At 45.6% G+C, this 26,748-nt stretch overlaps 1 protein-coding gene across 1 annotated transcript; it reads right to left on the bottom strand.

Annotated features, from left to right (window-relative positions):
- Positions 1-1,386: 1,386 nt before the first annotated feature.
- LOC140208035 (NACHT, LRR and PYD domains-containing protein 3-like) lies at positions 1,387-25,886 on the bottom strand. The gene is given in 11 exon segments (XM_072276564.1): positions 1,387-1,546; positions 1,693-1,860; positions 2,735-2,905; positions 3,117-3,173; positions 4,241-5,975; positions 8,028-8,093; positions 8,196-8,355; positions 16,491-16,657; positions 23,026-23,118; positions 25,565-25,649; positions 25,767-25,886. Coding segments are annotated over 11 exon segments (2,982 nt in total).
- Between the last annotated feature and the right edge of the window lie 862 nt (positions 25,887-26,748).

The following is a 26,748-nucleotide window of genomic DNA, read 5'->3' as shown; positions in this document are numbered from 1 at the left end:
ACAGAAGACGTCCTGGTCATCCACTGCGCCTAGTCCCATCTCCAGCCATCTAGACTCTGTCTTGCCACTGGATCCAGATGGGAATTGGGAAGAGAGAGTGAGGCTGACACTGCGCAACTCTCTCTCACTTAAATCCAAATCACACGCTAGTCTCGACACCATCATAATGGTGTCGAGGTCCTCATCAACGTTGACGATGGACAAACACAGCTACCCCCCCAGGAGGTAACGTGATAGGTTTAGTCTGGGTGCAACCCACATTTCCCCCTTTCTCCTCATCATCCTGCTTAGGAGGAACTTGCAGCTCCTCAAAAGCTGCTCTGAACACAGAGTGAATGAACAAGATTTTCAAAGAGTTCTCTCCATTTCTCTCCTCGCATTCTCCCAGGAGCCTTCTCACAACGGCAGTGTTTGTTCCCACAAGAATGGACCATCCTTCTCAACCGGATCCAGGCAGACCAAAACTAGTGTGTCATTAGTCTTAGTTACTCCAACGTCTGCTTCCATAAACTCCAACTTCAATGCCAGGTAACCATCGTATTGGTACCCATCAGTACTAACCCCCAGAATCTCCAGGGCACTGAGTGTTGTCAATGGTAAGAGCGTCAGATACCGGTTGCAAAAGGATCTATAAATTAAAGTAACTAGAGAACCTGTGTCGAGCGTGGCTCTCACATAAACACCTTCAGTCCATGTAAATACATCAGAACTGGGTCCCACTAAATCTTCAGGAATAGTGTTTGGTACTTCTCCATTTCCCTTGGCACACTGATAGGACCATATCCTCTCCAAAACGTCAGCCCGTTCCTTAACTGGGTCCCTCCGTAGTTTTACCTCTTTTCGACTGTTTGATTGCCGGCTGGCTTACTTTCCGAAGATTTTCCTATCCTTCACACTCTCACTTGAAGTGTCCATCTTCTTCACAGTGGTAACGGAAACTGCCGGTCACCTCTCTGGTCGAGGGATCCCGTTCAGAAGCAGGACTCTGCTTGTTATATCCCATCGGCTCCCCGTTGGTGTCCTGGTTGGTGACAGCACCCGGAGATTTCAACCGCAACATGTCCGCTGTAAAATCTTTCACGACATCCTGTAAGACTCCTGTTGGGCACTGGAGGTCGCCTCAGCAATAGCGGCTACTACCGAGGCCTCCCACTCCTCCATCACCTGTTCCACTCTCTAACCTCTCCGAGGGACTCGGTAAAGATGGGAAGAGGGCGCATCTTATGGGCCACTCCAGTACGCAGAGCAATCACACCATGTGTTAGCGCTCCCTTCACAACTTGCACCAACCTCCTTTGTGGCGTGCACACTCCCGAGAGGATAGGCGGCTGAGTCACTTTGCTGCAGGGCCGCCTCTGCCGCGACTGGACCCGGGGTCCGGTAGGACTATTGCCCGGTGGTTAAAATGCAGTGTGTGGAATCGGCCAGGGATGTCCCCACCCCGTGGCAGAGACGTCCGCTCATTCGGATGGTCAGACCGTGTCTGGACTCTTGTAGAGACTTCAGTTGCTTCTTCCCATTTTGACTGAACTGATTCCCCGACACGCTGGAGCAGGTGGAAGAAGGGCGAGAAAAGCAACAATGACAAAGCAGTGTCAGTACATCATGTTTCAACAACACAGACAATTAACACGGGGAAAGCCACACGTGCGCTGAGTTCTCATCACATCGTCGACTGCAGAAAACACTCACCAGATCTGTCTGAGGCTCGGGACGGCCTGTACAATGTGGTGGAAAGCAGGGAGAGACACGTCTGTGAAGGAGTTCGATTTGAGATTCACCACCTTTAGAGAGCCGTGTGCACTGAGAGCAGAGACGAGATCCTCCACGCAGTCATCTGTGAGATTGATATTGTACAGCCTGGAGGTGAGAGGGAGGGGGAGACAGAGATAGATAAATAGAGAGAGACAGGGGGGAGAGATGAAGAGACAGAAACAGAGATGAGATAGAGTGAGGTGGGGGGAGGGGTAAAGCGAGGGAGAGAGACAGAGGCATAGAAAGAGAGACAGAAAGCAAGAGTAGAGACAGAGAGAAAGTGAGGGAGAGGGTGTGAAAGGCAGGGAGGGGGATGACGGGAGATAGAAGGAGGGAGAGGGTGTGAAAGGCAGGGAGGGGGATGACGGGAGATAGAGGGAGGGAGAGGGTGTGAAAGGCAGGGAGGAGGACGACGGGAGATAGAAGGAGGGAGAGGGTGTGAAAGGCAGGGAGGAGGACGATGGGAGATAGAAGGAGGGAGAGGGTGTGAAAGGCAGGGAGTGGGACGACGAGAGATAGAGGGAGGGAGAGGGTGTGAAAGGCAGGGAGGAGGACGACGGGAGATAGAGGGAGGGAGAGGGTGTGAAAGGCAAGGAGGAGGACGACGGGAGATAGAGGGAGGGAGAGAGAAAGAGAGCGAGAGAGATGAAGAGATAAAGAGACAGAGAGGGATAGACGGTGGGAGAGAGAGAGAGGAAGAAGTAGAGAGACAGAGCGGAAAAGAGAGAGGTGGGGGAGAGTGGAAGTGACAGAGAGGGAAAGAGTGGAAGAGAGAGAGCGAGTGGAAAAGAGAGGGAGAGTGTGCAAGAGTGGAAGAAAAGAGAGGGAGAAAGTGGGAGGAGGAGAGAGGGGAAGAGAAAGAGTGAAAGACAGATTGAGAGGAAACAGTGAAAATCCAATCAGTGATTTAATTACTGATCACATCAGTGTTCAGACACTCGGTGACTGAAAACGCGTTCTCTCAGTGAGTGCTACTTACTCCAGTTTCTGTATTTTACACTCCGGTTTCCTCAGAGCTGCCGTCATAAGTCTCAGTCCCGAATCATTCAGTTTATTCCCACCCAGGTCCAGCTCCGTCAGAGAACGATTCATGCTGATAGCAGAGGCGAGATCTTCTATGCAAGAAGCTTTGAGACGGTTCCTGTCCAGCCTGGAGATGCGAGTGAGGGAGAGTGTGGGTGTGCAAGACAGCGAGCGAGAGAGGAGAAAGTAAAGGGCACAGGGCGATTGGACACGGTGCGAATCCCCAGTGTTTATCAGTAACACAATTACTGATCACATTAATGTTCAGTGTCAGACCCTCAGTGACCACAAACACGTTCTCACACAGTCTGGTACTTACTCGAGTCTCTGTATTTTACAGTTTGGGTTCCTCAGAGCCGCAGACTCCAGGTTCTCGCAAGTCATTTGTTCCCAGTCTAAACACAAAGAGAGATGCAGGTAGATTCAAAATCTGGGGTCTAATATAACAGGATTTCACTGTCTTAACAAAGGAAACATAATGAAATTAAGAGTGATTTAAAAGTTATTCCTCTTTCACTGCAGCTCCTGGTTATTTGTGAAATATGTTTAATAAAATCCTGCACGTGTGCATGCGCCTTATTCCCGTACGCTGTCTGCTGGAGACATTCCCGGTGCGCGTGAGAGCTATCGAGAGAAATCTCCCACTCATGAGGGGGACAGAGGTCTACCAAGATCATATGGCTTTCGACCGGGGGTGGAGGGGTTGGGGAGCCAGCGGAAAAAAAGCGCGGTGACGGCAGGCGGATAAACATAACAGTGGGTGCGGCGAGTGAGAGAGACAGAGAGAGGGAGAGATTAACAGACAGACAGCAGGAGTATAAGAGAAGAGTGAGAGAGGGGGAGAGGTCGAGAAAAAGTGGGAGATGAAAGAGTGACTGGGAGAAGAGAGGGGGAGAGGGCAGAGCGAGAGAGATGGCGAATGAGAGTGAGGAGGGGTGGTGAAGTGATGGAGAGGGACAGAGTGAGTGAGGGAAAAGGAATTGTTAGTGGACGATATAGTAGAGTGAAAGACAGACGGGAGTGAGGGAGTGGGTTGTGAGTCTGGGGGAGAGGCAAGGAAGGAGAGAGGGAAAGGGGTTTTGGAGTGAGTGAAAGAGATAGAGACAATGATAGAAATAGGGGGGGAGTGGGAGTGAGAGGGAGCGAGCAAAGAGAGACAGAGAGAAAGTGAGAGAGTGAAACAGAAACGGACACAGAAAGATAGAAAGAGAAAGAGAGACTGAGAAAGCTAGAGATGGAGAGATAGAGTAAGAGAAAGCTAGCGAGAGAGACAGACAGAGAGGAAGAAAGAATGAGAGTGAGGGACAGCGAGAGAGACAGAAAGAGGGAGAGGGAGAGAGGAAGAGCGAGAAGGAGAGAGAGAGAGAGAGACAGAATGACAGGGACTTTCGTTGAGGGCAGCAGAAGTAAGAAAACGTGCGATAAAAAAACGATTTAGAGTGTGAGGAAAAATGACGTTTACCTCAAACCCTGGCACTTGTGCAGCCCGGATGCCAGTCGCTGGAGTCCGTCACACTGAATGTAGCAGTGATCCAGGTCGTTCTGTTTTATTGTATCACAGAGTCTGATGACATGAGACAGGACCGCACAGTCAATCGGGGTCAGTGTCATTCCACTGAATGAAAGTGTTTCCACAGATTCCAGTGCGGCCTGAGCCAGTCCACGATTCTGAGACTCAAACAGGTAGTGCAGTGTGTTCAGGAGGCTCCTTTTACCAGCTTCATTCCTTGTGTTTCCACTCCGACGTTTGACCTCCTCTTTCACCCAGTCAATCACCTGGCGGGCTGTATCGCCAGGAAATGGGCCCAGAAACTCCTTCCATCGCCAGGCTGACCCCGAGGAGAGACCAGCAACAAAACGGAGAAATACCTCAAACCGCCCATCTTCCCTGCTATGTGCTTCAGTGAGGAGTTTCACAATATCCCTGCGCTCTGAGTTCAGGAATTGTGCGAGTGCAGCTACAAACTCTTGTATGGTGAGGTGAGGGAATGTGTACACCACGTTCCGGGCAGAATCCTTTTTCTCCAATATCTCCATCAGGAAGCCGGACAGGAACTGGGAAGGATGCAGATTGTACTTGATCAAATCTTCATCTGTAAACACAATCTTCCTCTCGGACACTCCTCTGAAGGCCATCTGACCAACCCTGAGTAACACATCACGGGGGTTCTCAATCTCACGGCCGTGGTTTTTCAGCATGTTGTAAATATAGTAGGAATACAGTTGGGTGATAGTCTTGGGAATTTGCTGCGGGTCCCTGACTCTTTGTGTGAAGAAGGGGCCCAGTGCCAGAGCGAGGATCCAGCAGCAGGAGGGGTTGTAGCTCATGGTGTACAGGATCTCGTTCTCCTTCACGTGTTTGAAAACAGCTGCTGCCACCGTCTGATCTTCAAAATGTCTGAGGAAATATTCCTTCCGTTCCTCACCAACAAATCCCAGGATTTCAGCCCAGACACTGATCTCTGGTTTTTCCAATAAATGTAACGCAGTGGGACGGGTGGTTACCAGCACTGAACACCCTGGGAGCAGCCTGACCTGGATTAAACTGTACACGATGTCAGAAACCTCAGACCACCACTCGGGATCTGGGCACTGGTGCTTGGGTTCTGTGTATCTCCGACTGTCAGCAAAATCGATTCTGTGTTTGAATTCATCCAAACCATCGAATATAAACAGCAATCCCTTTGGGTTCTTCCAGACCTTTCTCAGTAACTTCCCAAAATAAGGATACTGATTCAGAATCAGTTCCCTCAGGTTTATTCTACAGTTAATGGAGTTTAAATCCCGGAATTTGAAACTGAAGACAAACTGGAATTGTTAGTATATTTTCCCCGTGACCCAGTCGTGAACAATCTTTTGAACCATTGTTGTTTTCCCGATCCCAGCCACTCCGGCCACCGCTGCTGAACTCCCAGATTTGTGTTTACTCCGTGTAAAGCTGCTTTGGAACTATTGATCAGTTCGAATTTTTTCTAGCTCCGTGCGGAGCTGTTTCTGTCTCCATTTTTCATGGACCCGACCCCTGGCCAGCAGCTCGTGTTCCACCAGTCTCCGATCTCGAGCATTAGAAATGACCGTGAGCTCAGCGTATCGATCAACCAGCTGGAAAACCTTCACTTTCTCCGTCATCAGGATCGTGTTCACTCTCAGTGTTTCAGTTTGTGTCCGCAGAGTCTCCTTGTGTTTCCGTTGAACATCTTCAATAGGAATAGTGAGAAAGTTATCACCGCACTAGACGTGTGAAAACATTGAAAACTCCGATTGGAACATTATTAAGCTGACAGGAAATAACTCAGTTTCTATCGATCAGAGTGCGGGAAGTGAACCTCTGCAGAGGCAACTGACTCGAATGTGATCAATGACCAAGGAAATCTCAGGTCCTCATCCAGAGTGGTGAAGGTAGAAAATGCCCCCCGGTACTTTATGACACCCTGCCCGTTCACTTCACGCACGTTCCTTTCGAAAACACAGCACCCACTTTCTTGACAACACATACACACAATGCTGGAAAGAACTCACCGTTTTGTGTGTGTTGCTTGCATTTCCAGCAACTGCAGATTTTGGCTTTTCTGTTTATCTATCTATCTCTGTCATCTATCTACTTATCTGTATATCCATCTGTCTATCTTTTTATCCAGCTATCTCTTTATCAATCCATCTTTCTATCTATTTATCTATCTATCTATTTCGTTATCAATCCATCCAGCTATCTATCCATCCAATTATCTATCTATCCATCCAACAACCTATCTATCTTTCCATCCACTTATTTGTCAATCTTTCCATCCACCTATCTGTCCATCTATCCACCCATCTATCAATCTACCTCTTTATCCATCCATCCAACTATCTACCCATCCATCCATCCATCTATCTATCTACCTCTTTATCCATCCATCTATCTCTGTCCATCCACCCATCTACTAATCTATCCATCTATCTATTCAACCAACGATCTATCGGTCCACCTATCTATCTCTTTATCCATCCAGCTATGTATATATATATATATATATATATACATATATCTTTTAGCCATCCATCTATCTATTTATTCATCCATCTCTGCATCCAACTATCTATATATCTATCTGTTTATCCGTCCGTCTGTCCCTCCATCCATCCATCTTTTTATCCATCTATTCCATCTCTTAGTCTATATATCGATCTCTTCGTCCATTCACCCGTCCATCCTTCCATACAACTATCTATCTGTCTCTCATTGTCAGTCATGGGTGCCTCGTTCCCCACTCAGTATTCTTTTTCTTTCTCGGGATGAAATTCTGCTGTTTCTCCAAAGCAACCCTGCGAACCTGTTCCACGGCTTTAACTGCTACTGTCCCTTTCTAATCTACTCTGACTATCTCTTCACCCATTTCCATTTAATCAACTGTGACGCCCCTACGTCAGATTTCAGATTCTCCCACAAATGCCGGGTTAACATCTGTTATAGTTACTATCACTTGTTCCTGATCAGCTGCTCTGACCTTCTGGTTGGTCTCGCTGCCTCATCATCCATCTTCCTGACGTTGTCTGAAAGTCTCACACCCGTGCCCAACTCTCAACAAGCCCCATTCACGTAACGACCCCATATTCATGTTTCTGTACTGGAATCCCTCTGCAATGACTTGAATTAACAACTCTTATTCTCTGTCAGAGACCATTGCAAGTCCTTAAATGTTTCTGGTGTCTGACACCTAAATTAGCCCAACTGCCCTCACGATCCACGTGCTCCTTCAATTCAGTCATGCCGCTGCTCCGAGGATCCCAGAACACTGACATCCCGGGGTAAGACCATAAGACAGAAGAGCAGAATTAGGCCATTCTGCCCATTTGGTCTGATCGACCATTCAGTCATGGTTGATCCCGGATCTCACTCAACCCCATAGACCTGGCTTTTCACCATATCTTTGGGTGCCCTGACCAATCAGCGAAACAATCAACTTCCGTCTTAAATGTACCCACGGACTTGGCCTCCACCACGGCCTATGGCAGAGCTTTCCACAGATTCACTACTCTCGTTAAAATAAAACCTTCTTACCTCTGTTCTGAAGGGTCGCTCCCTCAATTTTGAGGCTGTGCCCTCTTGATCTGGATGCTCCCCACCATAAGGAAACATCCTCTCCACATCGACCCTAACTAGTCCTTTCAACACTCGACAGACCTCTAGATTTCATTCGCTAAAGCACCTGAAATTGTACGGGACTGCAGTGAAGTAACTGGTTTGAGATGACTGCATCATCACTCACCCTTTAGTTGCGGGGACAAATCACAAAAGCCTCGGGTGATACTCATGTGCTCATAAGGATCAGGACCTGTTGATATTGGAAAGCTTTCATGAAATCATGTCTGGCAAACATGGTTAAATCTGGAACTTGCAAATCTGATTTTGGGCTGAATGCGTTGCTTTACCGTACCGAGTTCCTGGATTTCCTGCAGTATCTTATCCAGCTTCGGTAATCCGTCCCTCATTTTCACAAAGGATTCCCACATCACCCTCCGGGCCGGGGCTTCTTTCTCCATCACCAGGCTGAGGAAAAGTTTGGAACTCTCTGCTGGGTTTCCCTTCTCGACAAGCTCGGCGACTTTCTGTAAAGGGGAGCAATAAATTTATTGTGAATATTTAGGGGATCGGTTCAAAGGGAGAAGGGTGTGGGGTCAGTTTTTTTTAAAATCAGAGACCCGTGGATGCCTGGAATGCGCTTCCTGGTGTGGTGGTAGAGGCAACTGCATTACAGGCTATCAACAGATGTTTGGATAGGCGCACAGATGTAAGGAGGATGGAGGCATATGGATATCGTGTGGGTGGGAGGGTTCAGAAATACTGGAAAATCTTCTCCACAGTCCACACCCTCCAGTTCTTTCAATATTTCATGTTGGTGCGAACATGTCGGCCCAGCGCATCTGTAGATGTGAACTTCCCCATGTTCGGGACACTTACAAAGATTGTTGTGTAAAAAGGGCCCAAAGGGTCATTGGGGACCCGAGCCACCCCAACCACAAACTGTTCCAACTGCTACCATCTGGGAAACGGTACTGCAGCACAAAAGCTGCGGGACACTTCTTCCACCAGGCCATCAAAATCAATTCAATTCAACGAGATTCTCCCTCTTTCTTCCAAACTCCAGGGAGCAAGGGTCCAGAGCCACGGAATGATCCTCGTCTATTAAACCTTTCCTTCCGCGCATCGCCTCTGGCTCCTCTCCAATGCCAGCTTGTCCTTTCTAAGGGACCCTCAAACTGCAGAATATACTCCAAATGCGGCCCGAGCAATGCCTCAGCATTATATCTATGTTCGTACATTATCACCCTCTCCAAATTAATTGTATCTTTGCATTTGATTTTTCTGTCACCGACTCCAGCACTGGAACCTACGATTTCTGAATTTGCTCCCCGTTTGGAAAATACTCTGTACCGTCACTTCTCTACACCCTATCCCATCTACTCGTTCATCTCTGTCCAAATACTTCTGGAGAATACCTGTTTTTTCAACTTTCCCTGTCTCTCTACCTTTCTTCAAATCTGGCCACAAAGTCATCCAGCTCGTTAAGATATAACGTGAACAGATGAGGTCCCAAAAATAAGCTTTGCTAGAAAAGCTTCTAACTCGGAAAACTAGGGTCAATTGCTTTATTTGCGCACTTGAATTTTCAGAAAGCATTTGACAGGGAGCTGCGCACGAGGATGGAAGAAAAAAAATCCCCGTCATTCCATCAGCTTGCCTCCTGTTACTCAGCCAACGTTCTGTCCATGCTGGTATGTTTTCTGTGATACCACGGGATCTTGTTTTGTTTAGCATCCTCGTTTGCCACTCCCTCTCAAATGCTTTCTGAAAATCCAAGTGCGTAAATAAGGCAATTGACTCCCCTTTGTCTATTGTGCTAGTTACGTATTAGAGCATAGAATAGAATAGTACAGCACAGTACAGGCCCTTCGGCCCACAATGTTGTGCCGACCCTCAAACCCTGCCTCCCATATAAACCCCCACCTTAGATTCCTCCATATACCTGTCTAGTAGTCTCTTAAACTTCACTAGTGTATCTGCCTCCACCACTGACTCAGGCAGTGCATTCCACGCACCAACCACTCTCTCAGTAAAAAACCTTCCTCTAATATCCCCCTTGAACTTCCCACCCCTTACCTTGAAGCCATGTCCTCTTGTATTGAGCAGTGGTGCCCTGGGGAAGAGGCACTGGCTATCCACTCTATCTATTCCTCTTATTATTTTGTACACCTCTATCATGTCTCCTCTCATCCTCCTTCTCTCCAAAGAGTAAAGCCCTAGCTCCTTTAATCTCTGATCATAATGCATACTTTCTAAACCAGGCAGCATCCTGGTAAACCTCCTCTGTACCCTTTCCAATGCTTCCACATCCTTCCTATAGTGAGGTGACCAGAACTGGACACAATACTCCAAGTGTGGCCTAACCAGAGTTTTATAGAGCTGCATCATTACATCGCGACTCTTAAACTCTATCCCTCGACTTATGAAAGCTAACACCCCATAAGCTTTCTTAACTACCCTATCCACCTGTGAGGCAACTTTCAGGGATCTGTGGACATGTACCCTGAGATCCCTCTGCTCCTCCAAACTACCATTTACTTTGTACTCTGTCTTGGAGTTTGCACTTCCAAAGTGTACCACCTCACACTCTCTGGGTTGAACTCCATCTGCCACTTCTCAGCCCACTTCTGCATCCTATCAATGTCTCCCTGCAATCTTTGACAATCCTCTACACTATCTACAACACCATCAACCTTTGTGTCGTCTGCAAACTTGCCAACCCACCCTTCTACCCCCACATCCAGGTCGTTAATAAAAATCACGAAAAGTAGAGGTCCCAGAACAGATCCTTGTGGGACACCACTAGTCACAATCCGCCAATCTGAATGTACTCCCTCCACCATCACCCTCTGCCATCTGCAGGCAAGCCAATTCTGAATCCACCTAGCCAAACTACCCTGGATTCCATGCCTTATAACTTTCTGAATAAGCCTACCGTGCGGAACCTTGTCAAATGCCTTACTAAAATCCATATAGATCACATCCACTGCATACCCTCATCTATATGCCTGGTCACCTCCTCAAAGAACTCTATCAGGCTTGTTAGACACGATCTGCCCTTCACAAAGACATGCTGACTGTCCCTGATCAGACTATGATTCTCTAAATACCTATAGATCCTATCTCTAAGAATATTTTCCAACAGCTTTCCCACCACAGACGTAAGGCTCACTGGTCTATAATTACCCGGACTATCCCTACTACCTTTTTTGAACAAGGGAACAACATTCGCCTCCCTCCAATCCTCCGGTACCATTCCCGTGGACAACGAGGACATAAAGATCGTAGCCAGAGGCTCAGCAATCTCTTCTCTCGCCTCGTGGAGCAGCCTGGGGATTTATCCGTCAGGCCCCGGTGACTTATCTGTCCTGATGTATTTTAACAACTCCAACACCTCCTCTCCCTTAACATCAGCATGCTCCAGAACATCAACCTCACTCATATTGTCCTCACCATCATCAAGTTCCCTCTCATTGGTGAATACCGAAGAGAAATATTCATTGAGGACCTCGCTCACTTCCACAGCCTCCAGGCACATCTTCCCACCTTTATCTCTAATCGGTCCTACCTTCACTCCTGTCATCCTTTTTTTCTTCACATAATTGAAGAATGCCTTGGGGTTTTCCTTTACCCTACTCGCCAAGGCCTTCTCATGCCCCCTTCTTGCTCTTCTCAGCCCCTTCTGAAGCTCCTTTCTTGCTTCCCTATTTTCCTCAATAGACCCATCTGATCCTTGCTTCCTAAACCTCATGAATGCTGCCTTCTTCCTCCTGACTAGAGTTTCCACCTCACTTGTCACCCATGGTTCCTTCACCCTACCATTCTTTATCTTCCTCACTGGGACAAATTTATCCCTTACATCCCGCAAGAGATCTCTAAACATCGACCACATGTCCATAGTACATTTCCCTGCAAAAACATCATCCCAATTCACACCCGCAAGTTCTAGCCTTATAGCCTCATAATTTGCCTTTCCCCAATTAAAAATTTTCCTGTCCTCTTTGATTCTATCCTTTTCCATGATAATTATAAAGACCACGGAGCGGTGGTCACTATCCCCCAGATGCTCACCCACTGAGAGATCTGTGACCTGACCCGGTTCATTACCTAGTACTAGATCTAGTATGGCATTCCCCCTGGTCGGCCTGTCCACATACTGTGACAGGAATCCATCCTGGACACACTTAACAAATTCTGCCCCATCTAAACCCTTGGATCTAATCAGGTGCCAATCAATATTAGGGAAGTTAAAGTCACCCATGGTAACAACCCTGTTATTTTTGCACCTTTCCAAAATCTGCCTCCCAATCTGCTCCTCTGTATCTCTGCTGCTACCAGGGGGCATATAGAATACCCCCAGTAGAGTAACTGCTCCCTTCCTGTTCCTGACTTCCACCCATATTGACTCAAAAGAGGACCCTGCTACATATTAGCCCAATAAATCTGACCGATTCACCTCAAGGAAGCCATGCAGATTCCGGCCTGTTTTATCACGCACCTCGAAGTATCCCGAAACTTCATTCTTAATGATGGACACCAACATCTTCCCAGCTACTGAGGTCAGGCAACTTTGCCTATAATTTCCTTTCTTCTTCCGTCCTCCCTTCTTGAAGTGTGGAGCTGTACTTGCAATTTCCAGTCCTCTGGAATCACTCCAAATGGAAAGAGCTCTATGAATGTGTCCACAATCTACTTAGCATCAACTTTTTGCGCCCTGGGGTGGAATCCATCCCATGCAGCTGACTTATCTCCCTTCAGAACTTGGAGCTTCGCAAGTTTCCTCCCCCTATGTAATAGGAGCTGCGCTCAGCTCTGTCCTCTGACACTCATATGACTGGTGTCTTCCACAGGGAGGGAAAATACTTACTGAGCTCTCCCGCTGTTTCTTTGTCTCCAATTACTACTTCACCAGTGTCACTTTCCAGTGATCCAATATCGACTCTTGCTTCTTTTTAACTTCCTTATATGACAGTAAAAGGCAACGTTTTGGTATCCTTTTTTTATATTATTGGCCAGGTTACCTTCATATTTCATCTGTCATCTCATTTGTCACTTGGTGCTTAGGAGCTTCCTCATTCCCAACTCCCCACTAGTTTTGTGTTGCATCACGTGCCCTTTCCTTTGCTTTTACACAGTTTTTGATTTCCCGTGTCAGCCACGGTCGCACCCTCCTCTCTTCATCGTGCCTATTTCTTCCTCGGGATGAACCTTTCAAATTGCTAGCAATATCTTCAGCCATTGTTGATCCGCCGTCGTCCCTCCCAATGTTTCCTTCCCATCGATATTGGCCAGCTGTCCAACAGTGCCTCTGTAGTTCCCTTTAATCCACTGAAATACCAGTGCGTCTGACTGGAGCTTCTGCCTCTCAAACCACAGGCTGCATTCTATCGTATTATGATCACTTCCTCCTCGTGGTTCCCTTACATTAAGCTCCCTGGTTATAAACCCCCCACCCGCAAATCCAGAGTTGCCTATTCCCTGGTGGGTTCAACCACAGACTGTTCTAAGAAAGTCAACCGATAAGCATTCTACAAATTCCTCTCTTGGGACACAGCACGAACCTAATTTTCCCTACATCCCTGCATATTGAAATCTCCCGTGGCTATCGTAACATTGCCCTTTTTACTTGCCTTTTCTACTTCTCGTTGTAATTTGTACCCCACGTCCGGACTGCTCTGTTCAGGACTGTAAGAACTCCCATCACACTCACTTTGGCCTTGCAGTTTCTTGTCTCTACCGACAGGGATGCTACAAATTCTGATCCAATTTCGCTCCTTTCTTATGTTTCATATTCAGTTTTTTAACCAACAGATTCTCTCCCCCCAATACACCCCCGCCTGTCTTTTCGATATGATGTGTATCATTGGATATAAACCTCTCAACTATGATTTTCTTTGATGCCCACAACTGTATCCCGCTGAATTTCTAACTGTGGAAGAAGATTAACAGCCATATTTCATATATTCCACCTGCATTCAAATCGAACATTTTCAATCTGATTTTCACCACGTGTTTCAGTCTTTCTTCCATGTGACTGGCATATATTTTTTATTCTTATCTAAACAGTCTTTTTTTTTGAAAATCTGGAAACTTCCACAACTTATCCTGCATTTGCCTTTCATGTTACGTTCTCTTGTAAAGGACACCTAAAAGGGAAACAGGAACAATAAAAAAGGCATGAGGATCTTCTAGCAGACCAGGTGAAGGAGAATCGAAAGGGCGTCCACAGATTTATTAAAAACAAAGGAATATCAAAGGCAAAAAATGGTCCTCTTGAAAATTAGCCTGGTCATCTCTGCACGGAGCTGATGATTTTTGTTTACTTTGGAGACGGTTGCAGAGTACACACACTGAGGCAAAAGAACAGTGAGGCAGTGGGCCCTGTACTGATTACAGGAGAGCAGATGTTTGATGCCTTGAGGCAGATTTGGGCGCGTTGGAGGAGAGCAAAATAGTTCCATTGATGAATAGAAGTTTTCAGAATAAACCGGTAAATTATAGGACATCAGCAGTGGCAAGTTTTCGGAAGAGGTATTTTAAAAATCCGGATATATATCTGTTTGGTTCGACAGGGACTGGTGAGGAATACTCAACGTGGCACAGTTTGCCTGTACGTGCTACAGTATGTCATGTCTAACCAATCCTATGGAGTTGCTGTCGAGGAGATTACTAGGAAAGCTGATGAAGACAAATCAGTTTGACAGGATCTCGCATGCGGAGGTTAGTCAAGGTTCAATCACTTGGCATTCAGGACGAGAAAGTTGAATTTGACATTGGCTTTGCGTGAGAAGCCAAAGAGTGGTAATAGACGGCTTCCTCTTTGACTGGAGTCCTGGTGTGCAGCAGGGATCCGTGCTGGGGGTTTGTCTCCTATATTAACGATCTAGATCATAGCGTTGTAAATTGGATGAGCACAATTTCGGAGGACACCAGAACTGGGGGTGTAGTGGACAGCGAAGAAGTCCATCATGGTTTGTAGCGCTATCTGCTTAAGTGGTCTGAAACTACAAGTGGAATTTAATGCAGATAAGAGTGAGGTGTGGCTTTTTGTGAGGACATGGCATGCAGGGCTAACACAATGAACTGAGAGGGCAGTAGAGTGGAGAGATCTGGAATGCAGATGACAGTTCCCAGAGAGATATTTAATACAGATGATAATACAAGAGGGATCTGGAATACGGATAATATTTCCCAGAGGGATCTGGAACATTGTTGATGATTCCCAGAGGGATCAGGAGTACAAATAGTAATTCCCAGAGGGACCTGGAATACAGATGATAATTCTCAGAGATAGTTGGAATACAGATGATAATTCCCAAAGGGATCTGAAACACGGTTGATGATTCCCAGAGGGATCAGCAATACAGATAGTAATTCCCGGAGGCATCTGGAATACAGATGATAATTCCCAGAGGGATACGGAAATGCAGATGTGCACAATTATTTAAAATGACGTCACCGGTAGGTTTGTTCGTATTTCGTGTTTCTGGCACGTTGGCCTTCATAAGTCACAGTACTGAGTACAAGAGTTGGGATGTTGTTCAAGTTGTAAAAGACGTTGGCGAGGCTTAATTTGGAGTAATTTGCTTAATTTGCTGGTGAGGACACATTTCAGTCTTAGTCCCCTCGATGCAAGAAAGATGCCAATGAGCTGGAAAGATTGCCGAGGAGGTTTACAGGGATTTTCTGGGATTTGAGGTACCGGGTAATAGACAGAAGCTGCTCAGTTTGAGACTGTTTACACTGGTCCGTACAAGATTGGTTTTACACTGGTGCATGAAATGTGAGAGGCATCTGTAGAGTGAACACAGCAGTCTTTTCCCCGGGGTGGAGAATTAAAAAAAAACTAGAGGGCATAGTATTATGGTCAGGGGGAAGGGGGACTTGAATAGGGTCCCAAGCAGAAAGGTTGTTCACACAGAGGGTGGCCAGTGTATGAAATCAGCTGGAGGGAGTGGTCAAGGCAATATATATCAACAGCAGTTAAAAGATAACTGGATAAGCATATGGACAGGATATGTTCGGGCGTTATGAACCACATGGAGGGAAATGGGACTAGCGTAGATCTGATCTTGATCGGTATGGATCAAGTGGGTTGAAGGCCCAATTTTTAGCTTAAAATGAATTCAACAGCCATGGCACATTAGTCCATGACTGCGGGCGTTAACCTGCAATATTATTGAATCGGGATGAACGAACCTCACGCTCGCCTTTACACTCGTTACTGAAGAATGACAATATACAAACTTTAGCCCTGTTTCTGGAATATGGAGTGGAGTAGAGGACAGGCAACTTTCTCCAAATGAAAGAGTTAAACCCGGACAAACGCAACTTTCTCGTGGTTAAAATTGGACAGTCGAGATGATATTTCTACTGGATAGTTATTATTGACAGCGACTCATTAGTTTACACTCCCCACACCAGCGTGTTGAGCATGGTTGGAAGGTGCAATTGATTCTGAATCTACAGGCCCAGCTCCCCGCCTGTTATTGCAGAATGAGTGTTGGATGGTTGGGAGAAATTGTTCTGTGACCAGTGTCATCACTGCAGCAAACAGAACCGAGAATCGAACCAGACTGTCTCTTCCCTCGCGTTGCGATCGGTTCTGTCGCCGCGAAGAGAAACCGGCCAAATTCCGCCCGCTCACCTCATGCTCTGGTCGGCTGAAATGACCCTCCCGTCTCAAAGTCAGGCTGAGTTCTTCGACACCTCCTTCGATCGCGTGCTTCAGTCTCTCCCGGTAGAAATCTGCCAGCTGGAGGAGCTGATAATTTTCGCACTGGGCTAGGAGCTCGGAGATCGTCGGCTTGGTACCTGCAAATACAAGCGGGAGAAGTAAGCACCGTGGGCGCAGCACCCGCCCCACATTCGCTCGCCAAAGTGAGCTCTGCGGGGCCATCTTCGCTGTCCGCTCCGTCTGCCTCTATCACCATCATCGGTACAATATTACTGTCTCCTTCAGTTTGTCGGCGTTGTTGTCACCACTCGCGTTATGAGAAAAAAGGTGCAAAACATCCAACAGTCGGACTACAAGCTCGGAGACGGGGAACTGGGCCAGTAGATTGAAAGTCGCTTGCGCCTGCAACACACCTCCAAATGACAGCACTCCGCAGCCCTCTCCCACCCGCCGACACTCACATCTAACGATGTTCACTGGGTCGCTGGATTGGATGTTTGAACCAATTGGGGTTTTGTAGATAATACAGCAATTTCAAATTTTAAAAAAACGGACCATAATTTTGTTATTCCGGACACTCTGGTGGGATTCGAACCTGAATCGTGGATGTCCACAGCTGAACTAATGCCACCACGTCCACCATTTAAAACTCTCGCCTTTTCCTATCCTCATTTAAGCTTCTATTTCACTCCTCCCGTTATTGTTCCAGTCTCTGCCCAGGTATCACGATATTTGAAGATATGTTGCTGAACATTCTGTGCCTTTTCTTCGAACAAGGCGGGTTTTACCTGGGCAATTCTGCCATTGTTGTCAATAAACACATCCCTCACCGCCAGAGAGCCGCTTTCAGACGACCTGACCGTAATCTTCATACAAGTCGATGGCCTTCTCTACTATCGTGATGAGTTCACACTCAGGTTGGATGAGCAACACCTTATATTCCGCCTGGGTGGCCTCCAACCAAATGGCGTGAATATCGATTTGTAGAACTTCCGGTTTATGGCGCCCATATTCCACAACCCCACGCGTCCCAATACCATTTTCTTCTCTCACTTTATGTTTGACTCCCCATCGCTTTCCTCCGGTGCTCCTCCCTGCTTTTCTTTCTTCCATGGCCTTCTTTCCCCAACTATCAGGCTCCCCTTTCTGCAGTCCTGTATATCTTTCACCAATCAACTTCCCGGCTCTTTAATTCATCCCACCCCCTCTTGGCTTCAACTATCACCTTGTGTTTCTCTCTCCCCACCCCTAACCGTTTAAATGTACTCCATGTCATTTTAATTTTTTTTCTCCAGTCCTGCCGAAGGGTCTCGGCCCGAAACGTCGACTCTATTCCTTTCCTTAGATACTGCCCGGCCTGCTGAGTTCCTCCAGCATTCTGTGCGGGTTGCTTGGATTTGCAGCATCTGCAGATTCTGTCTTTTTGTTGTCTATTGTTTTACTTTTTTTCAACTGATCCGCACAACATTGTGGGCAGAAGAACGTACTCTACTATTCTACGTTCGATGACACTCAGACTCTGTCCTCCCGATACAGGAACACAGCTCCCTTCAAATGATTGACAAGGAAGGACGCTATGCCCTTTACACTAGCTGTTGTTTCCAAACATGGCTACATTCCTTCATTGCTCTCTACCAACCTACTGGAGCCTCCATTTTCCTTCACCCTGAAGGAGGCAGAATCTCCATTCCCGAACTGATTACGGAACCATAACTGAGTGTTCCCTTTAAATCACAATCACTCCAGTATGTGGTTTGCTCCTCCCTTGCCTTACGGTTCCTGGAAAAACCTCCCCTTCCTAGTCGTCAGAGTGATGCACATTTATCCAAAGTAAAACCCTCCCCTCTGCGGACAGCACTTCTGCCCTCTCACGGAGTAACCATACAGAACCTGTCGGTGTTATCTCTCGCTCGCTCAGCTCTTATGTCTTCCCTCTACCAAAGTGCAGGTTGCAGACAGCAGATGGCCACCAGGAGAAGGGGAGGAAGCAATCGGTGCAGCTGTCCCCCTGTGCTACAAGTATGACCCTGTGGGTACGGCTGGGGAATGTCCTAAAAGTACACCGCAGCAGCAGCCAGGACAGTGACACCGTGGCCGGCTCTGAAGCTCAGCAGGGAAGAGCCAAGTCAGGTGGAGCCATAGTGATAGGAAAATCGATTGCTAGGGCAAGGAGCAGCAGATTCTGAGACCACGATAGAAAAGTCGGGATGGTGTGTTGCCTCCCAGATGCCAGAGTCCCGTATGTCTCAGAGCGGATGAAAAGATTCTCAAGAGGGAGAGCAAACAGAGTTTGTGGTTCACATTGAACAAATGACACACTGTGAGTAGAAAAGGGAGAAGAGATCCGGGGCAGCGAGGATAGAGAGTCAGCGAAGAGGCTGAAGAGCAGGACCTCCAAGAGAGTAATCTTTAGATTACACCCTGTATCATATGCTATTCAGGGCAGGAAGAGAATGATACTACAGATGAATGAATAGTTGAGGAAGTGGTGCAGAGGGCAGGGTTTCAGATTTCTGGATCACTGGAAACTCGTCTGGGGATGTTATGAGTTGTACAAAAAGGATAGGTTTCATCTGAATTCGAAGGCGACAAATACCATAGCGAAAACGTTTGCTAGGGCTATTGGGACGGATTCAGACTAAGTTGGCAGGGAGATGGGGAGCGCAGTCACGGGACAGAGGGTGGGGCAGTTGGTATTCAAGTAGATGTAGTGTGTACTGAGACTCTGAGCAAGGGTAGGCAGTTGATGGGGCATAATTGCAATGAGTGGGATGAGTTGAAGTGTAACTTGGGCGGGGGGGAATTGAAAACGACACAGGACTAAAGGTATGTTATTTGAATGCACGCAATATCTGGAGTAAAGTAGATGAATTTGCAGCGCATTTAGAGATTGGCGGTTGTGACGTTGTAGGCATCGCTGAGTCGTGGCTGAAAGAAAATCATCATTGGGAGCTGAACTTCCAAGGATAAACTTTCTATCGGAAGGTCAGACAGATAGGCAGTGGTGGGTCTGTTGGTAAGAAAATGATATCAACTCCTTGGAAAGAGGTAACATAGGGTTGGAAGATGTACAATCCTTGTGGTTGAGATAAGAAACTGGAAGGGTAAAAAGACCCTGATGGGGATCATGGATACCACCCCCACCCCTCCCGAACAGTAGCCGGGATGTGGGATATAAGATAAACGGAAAATTGAAAATGAAGGCAATAAGGGCCACGCTATTGTTGTCATGCGGTATCTCAATATACAGGAAGGTGAGGAAAATCAGGATGGCGGTGGTTTCCAAGAGAAGGAATCTGTAGAATCAGAATCGGGTTTATTATCACCGGCATGTGTCATAAAGCAGTTCAATGCGATACACAATATAGAAGAGAAAATAATATAATAACAAGACCTTAAGATATAGGAGCAGAAGTAGGCCGTTCTGCCCATCGAGTCTGCTCCACCATTCAATCATGGGCTGATCCAATTCTTCCAAACATCCCCACTTCCTTGCCTTCTCCACATACCCTTTGATGCCATGGCTAATCAAGAGCCTATCTATCTCTGCATTAAATACACCCAGTCATTTGGCCTCCACAGCCGCTCGTGTCAAAAAATTCCACAGATTTACCGCTCTCTGACGAAGGTAATTTCTCTGTGTCTCTGCTTTAAATGGACGTCCTTCAATCCTGAAGTCGTGCCCTCTTGTCCTGGACTCCCCTACCATGGGAAGTAACTTTTCCATAACTAATCTGTTCAGGCCTTTTAACATTCAGAATAATTCCGTGAGATCGCCATTCATTTTCCTGAACTCCAGCGAATACAGCCCAAGATCTGCCAGACGTTCCTCATACGGTAACCTTTGCATTCCTGAAATTATTCTCGTGAATCTTCTCTGAACTCACTCCAATGTCAGTATATCCCTTCTAAAATAAGGAGCCCAAAACTGCACACAATACTCTAAGTGTTGTCTCACAAGTGCCTTATAGAGCCTCAACATCACATCCCTGATCTTATATTCTATACCTCTAGAAAGGAATGCCAAAAATTGCATTCGCTTTCTTCACCACCTACTCAACCTAGAGATTAAACTTCAGGATATCCTGCACAAGGACTGCCAAGTCCCCTTTCACCTCTGAATTTTGAATTCCCTCCCCTTCTAAATAATAACCTGTCCGTTTATTTCTTCCACCATACACTTTCCAACATTGTATTTCATTTGCCAATTCTTTGCCCATTCACTTAAACTATTTTAGTCTCTCTGCAGTTTCTGTTTCATCACAATTATCTGCTCACCCACCTATCTTTTTATCATCGGCCAATTTATCCACAAATCCATTAATCCCATAGTCCAAATTATAATAAAATAATAATAAATAAATAAACAAACAAACAAATACATTACAGTATATACATATTGAAGAGATTAAAAATTGTGCAAAAAAAAAAACTAGAAATCCTATATATATAAAATGTCAGGTGCTGTGCAAGGTTTCAACGTCCATTTAGGAATCTGATGGCAGAGAGGAAGAAGCTGTTCCTGAATTACTGAGTGTGTGCCTTCAGGCTTCTGTATTTCTTAATTGATGGTAACAGTGAGAAAAGGGCATGCCCTGGGTCTTCGAGGTCCTCAATAATGGACGCTGCCTCTCTGAGACACCGCTCCTTGAAGATGTCCTGGGTACATTGTAGGCTAGTACTCAAGATGGAGCCAACTAAATTTACAACCCTCAGCAGCTTATTTCAGTCCCGTGCAGTAGCCTCGAACCGCCCACCTCCCATACCAGACAGTGATGCAGTGATACCTTCGAGATCGCACTTACTAGGGGAAATGCAATTCTGGATTGGTTGATGGGTAACGAGCCAGATTTCTTTAGGGAGTTTAAGATAAAGGAACTCTTAGGAGACAGTGATCCTAATATGATGGAATACACCCTGCAGTTTGAGAAGCTGAAGGTAAAATCAGAGGTGTGGAAGGAAAGGAATTAGAGGCGCATGGGAGTAGATTTTGACCAAGGGTGAAAGGATGGGAATACTAGCAGGTCTGGCGGCAGAACAGCAATGGCTGTAGTTTCTCTAGACAATTCGGCAGGGGCATGATGAAGAAGTATTCTAAAGGTAAGATGAGGCAACAGTGGCTGACAAGGGATGTCTAAGACAGTGTTAAAGCAAAAAAAGAGGGCAGATAATTTAGCAAAAACTGGAAGAGAATTTGAGGATTGAGAATCTTTAAAAACTAACAGAGGATAAATAAAATATGCAAGAAAATATTAAATATAAAGACATCCAGTAATATCAAACAAGGATAGAGTGTTGTTCAAATATGGAAAAAGAGAGGTGAAAGAGGATTATATTGGGCCACTGGAAAATGACACCGCAGATGTAGTAATGGGGAACAAAGGGGTGACGGAAGAACTTAATAAGTATTTTGCGTCAGTTTTCACTGTGTAAGACACTGAAGTATGTCAGAGATTCAAGAGTGTCAAGGAGCAGAGTGGGTGTGGTTGCTATTCGTAAAGAGAATGTGTTTGAGAAGCTGAAAAGTCTAAAGGCTAAAAGTCACCTGGACCAGGTGGACTGCCCCCTCCCCCAGTTTCTGAAAGTGGCACATGGAAAGATTGTGGAAGCATTAGTAATCATCTTTCGAGAATCACTGGATTCTGGAATGCTTCCCGGGGACTGAAAAATTGCAAATGTCACTTCTCTTGGTAAATAGAGGGAGGCAGTAGAAAAGAAATTACAGACCCGTGAGCCACACTTCAGTGTTTGCTAAGATGATAGAGTGCATTCATAATGATCGTGTTTCGGGGTTCTTTGAGCCACGTGATGAAGTAAGCCAAAATCAGCGTGGTTTTCTGAAGGGGCTAGAATATAAACGCAAAGCTATGATGCTGAGAGTTTATAAGACATTGGCCAGACCGCGTTCGGAATATTGTGAGCAGTTTTGGGCCCCTTAATCTCCGACAAAGATGTGTTGGCATTGAAGAAGGTCCTGAGCCGATTCACGAGAATGAAAGGGTTAATGGACGAAATTTTTTTTCTGGCTTTTTACCTGTACTCACTGCAGTTTAGAAGAATTAGAAGGGATCTCCTTGAAAACAAACCGATATGGATTTGCTTAGATTGATTTGCTTCCAATCGTGACTGAGTCGAGTACCAGACGACAAAAGCTCACTATAGAGGGATGACCATTTAGACCAGAGATTAGATGGAACTTATTTGGCCAGTGGAAGGGGAATATGCGGAATTCATTGCTACGGATGGCTGTGGACGCCAAGTCATTGGGTCTAGTTAAAGCAGAGGTTGGTTCTTGGTTAGGCAGGTCTCAATGTGGAGAAGGCAGGACAATGGGTTTCAGAGGGAAAGTAAATCAGCCATGATTGAATGGTGGACAGACTGGATGGGCCGAGTGAGATAACTCTTTTCCTGTCCTATGGTCTGACGGTTACCTTTGTGCATTATGGCCCCAAGCATCAAATCTGGAACGAATATTTATATTTGAAAGAATTCTTCTGTAGCTCACCCGTTTCCCTTCTATCGGCTGAGGACCCTGGATCTCCGTCCTTGTTTGCGCCATCAGCCATGGCGGGGATGAAGTTTTCAGTATTCAGGCGCCCTGCGATGAACGGGAGAGAGACACGAGGGTCGTCAGAAGAGTAACTTGTCTTTGTTTCTGATGAAGTGCATTTGCTGATTCCCCAATTGAACTCCGCTCCCCATAAGGGAGTTGATGTCATATGGCAGAGAAATAGCCCTTCGGCCCGTCATGTCTACAACAACCATCCATACTAACCCTAATTACTGCCACAGGCAAATCCTGCAGCATCTCCGGCCAGCAATAGTGGTCAGCGAACATAAATCGGCACAGGAGCCCTACTTTGCCATGCAGACATGAACATAAAGCGAATGGAACGGGGGTGGTGGTGGGGATCAAGCTTAGAGCCTTGTGGTGCGCCACTGCTGATGATGATTGTGATGGAGATGTTCTGGGCAGTATATTCATTTTAATAGATTCAATCCTTGAACTGAGACCAATAAAAGGAATTAGGTTCCATCTTGTTATATCTTCCTTAATGTTTCTTATATATAAGCTGATAATTGCATTCTGATAATTTTGCCAAATCTTTTGGCATAATGATGCCGAAATATTTGACGGACTCTTTTTGCCATGCTGAAGGATATCTACTTTCAATTTCTCTTGGTGTGCTATAGTTATATGAAAGTAGTTGGGTTTTAGCTATGTTGCTCTTATATCCTGATAATTGGCCATATTGTTCAAAGTATTGCATCAATTTAGGTAAAGAGTATGTTGGTTGCCTTAGATAGATCAAAATGTCATCCGCGTAAGAACCAAATTTATGTTCTGTCTCTTTAATAGTAATTTCCCTGATATCTTCATTTTGTCTGATGTATTGAGCTAATGGTTCCAGGTATAATGCGAAGAGTAGCGGTGACCATGCACAACCCTGTCTCGTGCCCCTTTCTAGAGTAAAACTATTAGATAATTATCCATTGATTTTAATCCTAGCAGTAGGATTGTCATATAGTGCCTGTATAGTTTTAATAATTGTGTCATGTAGACCAAATCTATGTAAACCTCTGTAAAGAAAATTCCAATTAACCGAATCAAATGCCTTTTCAGCGTCCACGCTTATCACTATTGCTTCAATTTCATTTTTTTTATGTGATCCATAATGTGACATGTCCTTCGTATGTTGTCTTGTATTTGGCGTTGTTGTATAAAACTTGTCTGATCATTATGTATCAGTGGGTAGAAACTCTTCTAATCGTTTGGCCGTGGTGGAGGTAAATAATCTTTAATCCACATTAAGAACAGATATTGGTCTAAATGACCCACTTTCCACTTTATCCTTGCTTTCTTTCTGTATGGCTGAGATTATCTGCTCCTTCCAGTTGGATGGCATTTGCTCCTTCTTAGAGCCCAGTTCAGTGTGGGGAGCAAAACAGGAATTAACTCATTTCTAAATTCCTTATACCACTCTAGCATATATCCATCTGATCCTGGTGACTTGCTTAATTTAAGACTATCAATTTTAGTTTTTAGTTCAGTTTCAGTTATGTCAGCAGTCATCGTTCTATTTTGTTCTTTGCTTAAAGTGGGTAACTCTAAAGAATTCAGGAATGTGTCAATTTGGGCTATACTGTCCCCAGGAACTTTCAAATATAGAGCTTCGAAAAACATTTCAAAAGCTTCTTGCAGATCACTTAGCTTATTTTTTTATCACTGTTGTTCTTGGATCCCTAATTCTCTGAATTGTATTTTCTGCTCTCTTTTTTTTTCAGTTTCCACGCCAGTATTTTCATAGATTTAGATCCACTTTCATAGTGTCTCTATTTCAGAAACATTACTTTTTTTTCTAATTCCTTGTGTAGCCAAACTATTAATTTCATTCCTATTTTTAAAAATTTCCTCCAGTGTATCCTGTGCCAAACTCAATTTGTGTTTATCTCTAGTTCCTTCAGCTTATTTTGTAATTCCTCTAAAATTTTATTCCTTTTTTTTCTTATATGAAGATATCGCTATAATTTTCCCGACTGACAGCGATCCGTTAGAGGAGCAAATACCTAGACGGCAAGAAAATCAACCTTCCCGATCCGTTATATTGGACAGTTCCTCTTTGGTATGACTTATCTTACACGGGGGTGACATAAGGGACAGGAGTTCTGCCACCACATTTTCAGCAAAAAATGCATGCAAACAACATGAAGTTTACAGCCAGACTTATGTCATTAAAAGCAAAAAGAAAAAAAAAAGGAAATTGGTTTACAGATTAGTTTTTGCTGAATTCCCTGCAAATGGAATTGTTTGGCAAGGAGCTTGACTTAACTTGTTCACAGTTGAAGTGGGAGGGAGCTGAGGAAGGGCTTTTCCTTAATTCCGACTGGGCAGATGACTCTGTGCTGGGACGTTTAAGCTGAAAATCGTCTTGTCCCGGGCAGGACGGGACCTGCTGGGCGGAGCTTCGAACCTTGCAGAGCGTCGGCGGCTCGAATTCACAGCCTGAGACTTGCAGACTTTAACGAGAGAACATCCGGCTCACAGCTGGGGTCAAGCAAGCGTTCCCGACCGATTAGATACCATGGATCCTTACCATTATCCGTAGGCGCCTGGTTGGTTAGGAACAGCTGGGATTGAATAACAAGGGAAGAACTTGTGAGATCTGCGCAGAAATCAACTGAGAAACTGCTTGCGAACGTGAGGTAAGGTTAACGCAGCTTGTAGTATTTCTGCATGTGTTTCACCTTGCTCTCCTCAGGGATTTCGCTATTCGCTGTACTCCTCCTCCTCGGCCCACTGTCCGACCTGCCCCTGTCGAAGATAAGAAGATAGGAATATGAGACATAGAAGCAGGAGTCGGCCATCCGGCCCGTTTAGCCTGCTCTGCCACTCAATAAGGTCATGGCTGATCAGACCATGAACTCATCTCCACCTGCCTGCCTTTTCCCCATCACCCTTAATTGAAATGAAATGAAAAATCTTTATTGTCATTGCACAATACAATTTGTCATGCACCAATACAGCGAAAAAGAGTTTGCAACTCTCGTACTCAATGCTATAAAACAACAAATAAAGTAAACAATAAATAAAATCAAGTAACCAGCCAGCACAAGCAATGTCCAGCAGTACAAAAACACAACTCAGATGCATGACAGCCGTAAAACCATATTAAAGTAGCAATATAACACATTTATGGATGATGCTTGATCGATTGGTTCAGAGCAATTATAGCTCTGGGGCAAAAGCTATTTTTCAGTCTGGGAGTGCGGGGCATAGAAAGTCTTATAACGTTTGCCAGATGGAAGAAGTTCAAACAGATGATTGCATGGGTGTGTATTGTCCTTACAGATGCTTGTAGCTTTCCCTAGGCAGCAAGAGCTGTAGGTGTCCTCCAGGGCTGGGAGCTGTGTCCCGATGATCTTCTGTGCGCTAGAGACGACCCGCTGAAGATCTTTCCCTACTATGCAAAAATCTATCCAATCTTGTCTTAAATATATTCACTGAGGAAGTCTTAACTGCTTTATCGGGGGGCGGGGGGGGAGATCTCCGTCCTAAATCTACTCCCCGAATCTTGAGACTATGTCCCCTAGTTCTAGTCTTTCCTACCACTGGAAAAAATCCCGCCTCTATCTTATCCATCCCTTTCATATTTTTATATGTTTTTTTTATGAGATCCTCTCTCAATCTTCTGAATTCCAGCGAGTACAGTCCCAGGTGTCTCAATCT

This window comes from Mobula birostris, chromosome 13, assembly GCF_030028105.1.
Source record: "Mobula birostris isolate sMobBir1 chromosome 13, sMobBir1.hap1, whole genome shotgun sequence".
In the NCBI taxonomy this organism is placed as follows: Eukaryota; Metazoa; Chordata; class Chondrichthyes; order Myliobatiformes; family Myliobatidae; genus Mobula; species Mobula birostris.
The sequence above is the reverse complement of the archived record's forward strand: the minus strand, read 5'-3'. Positions and strand labels throughout refer to the sequence as shown.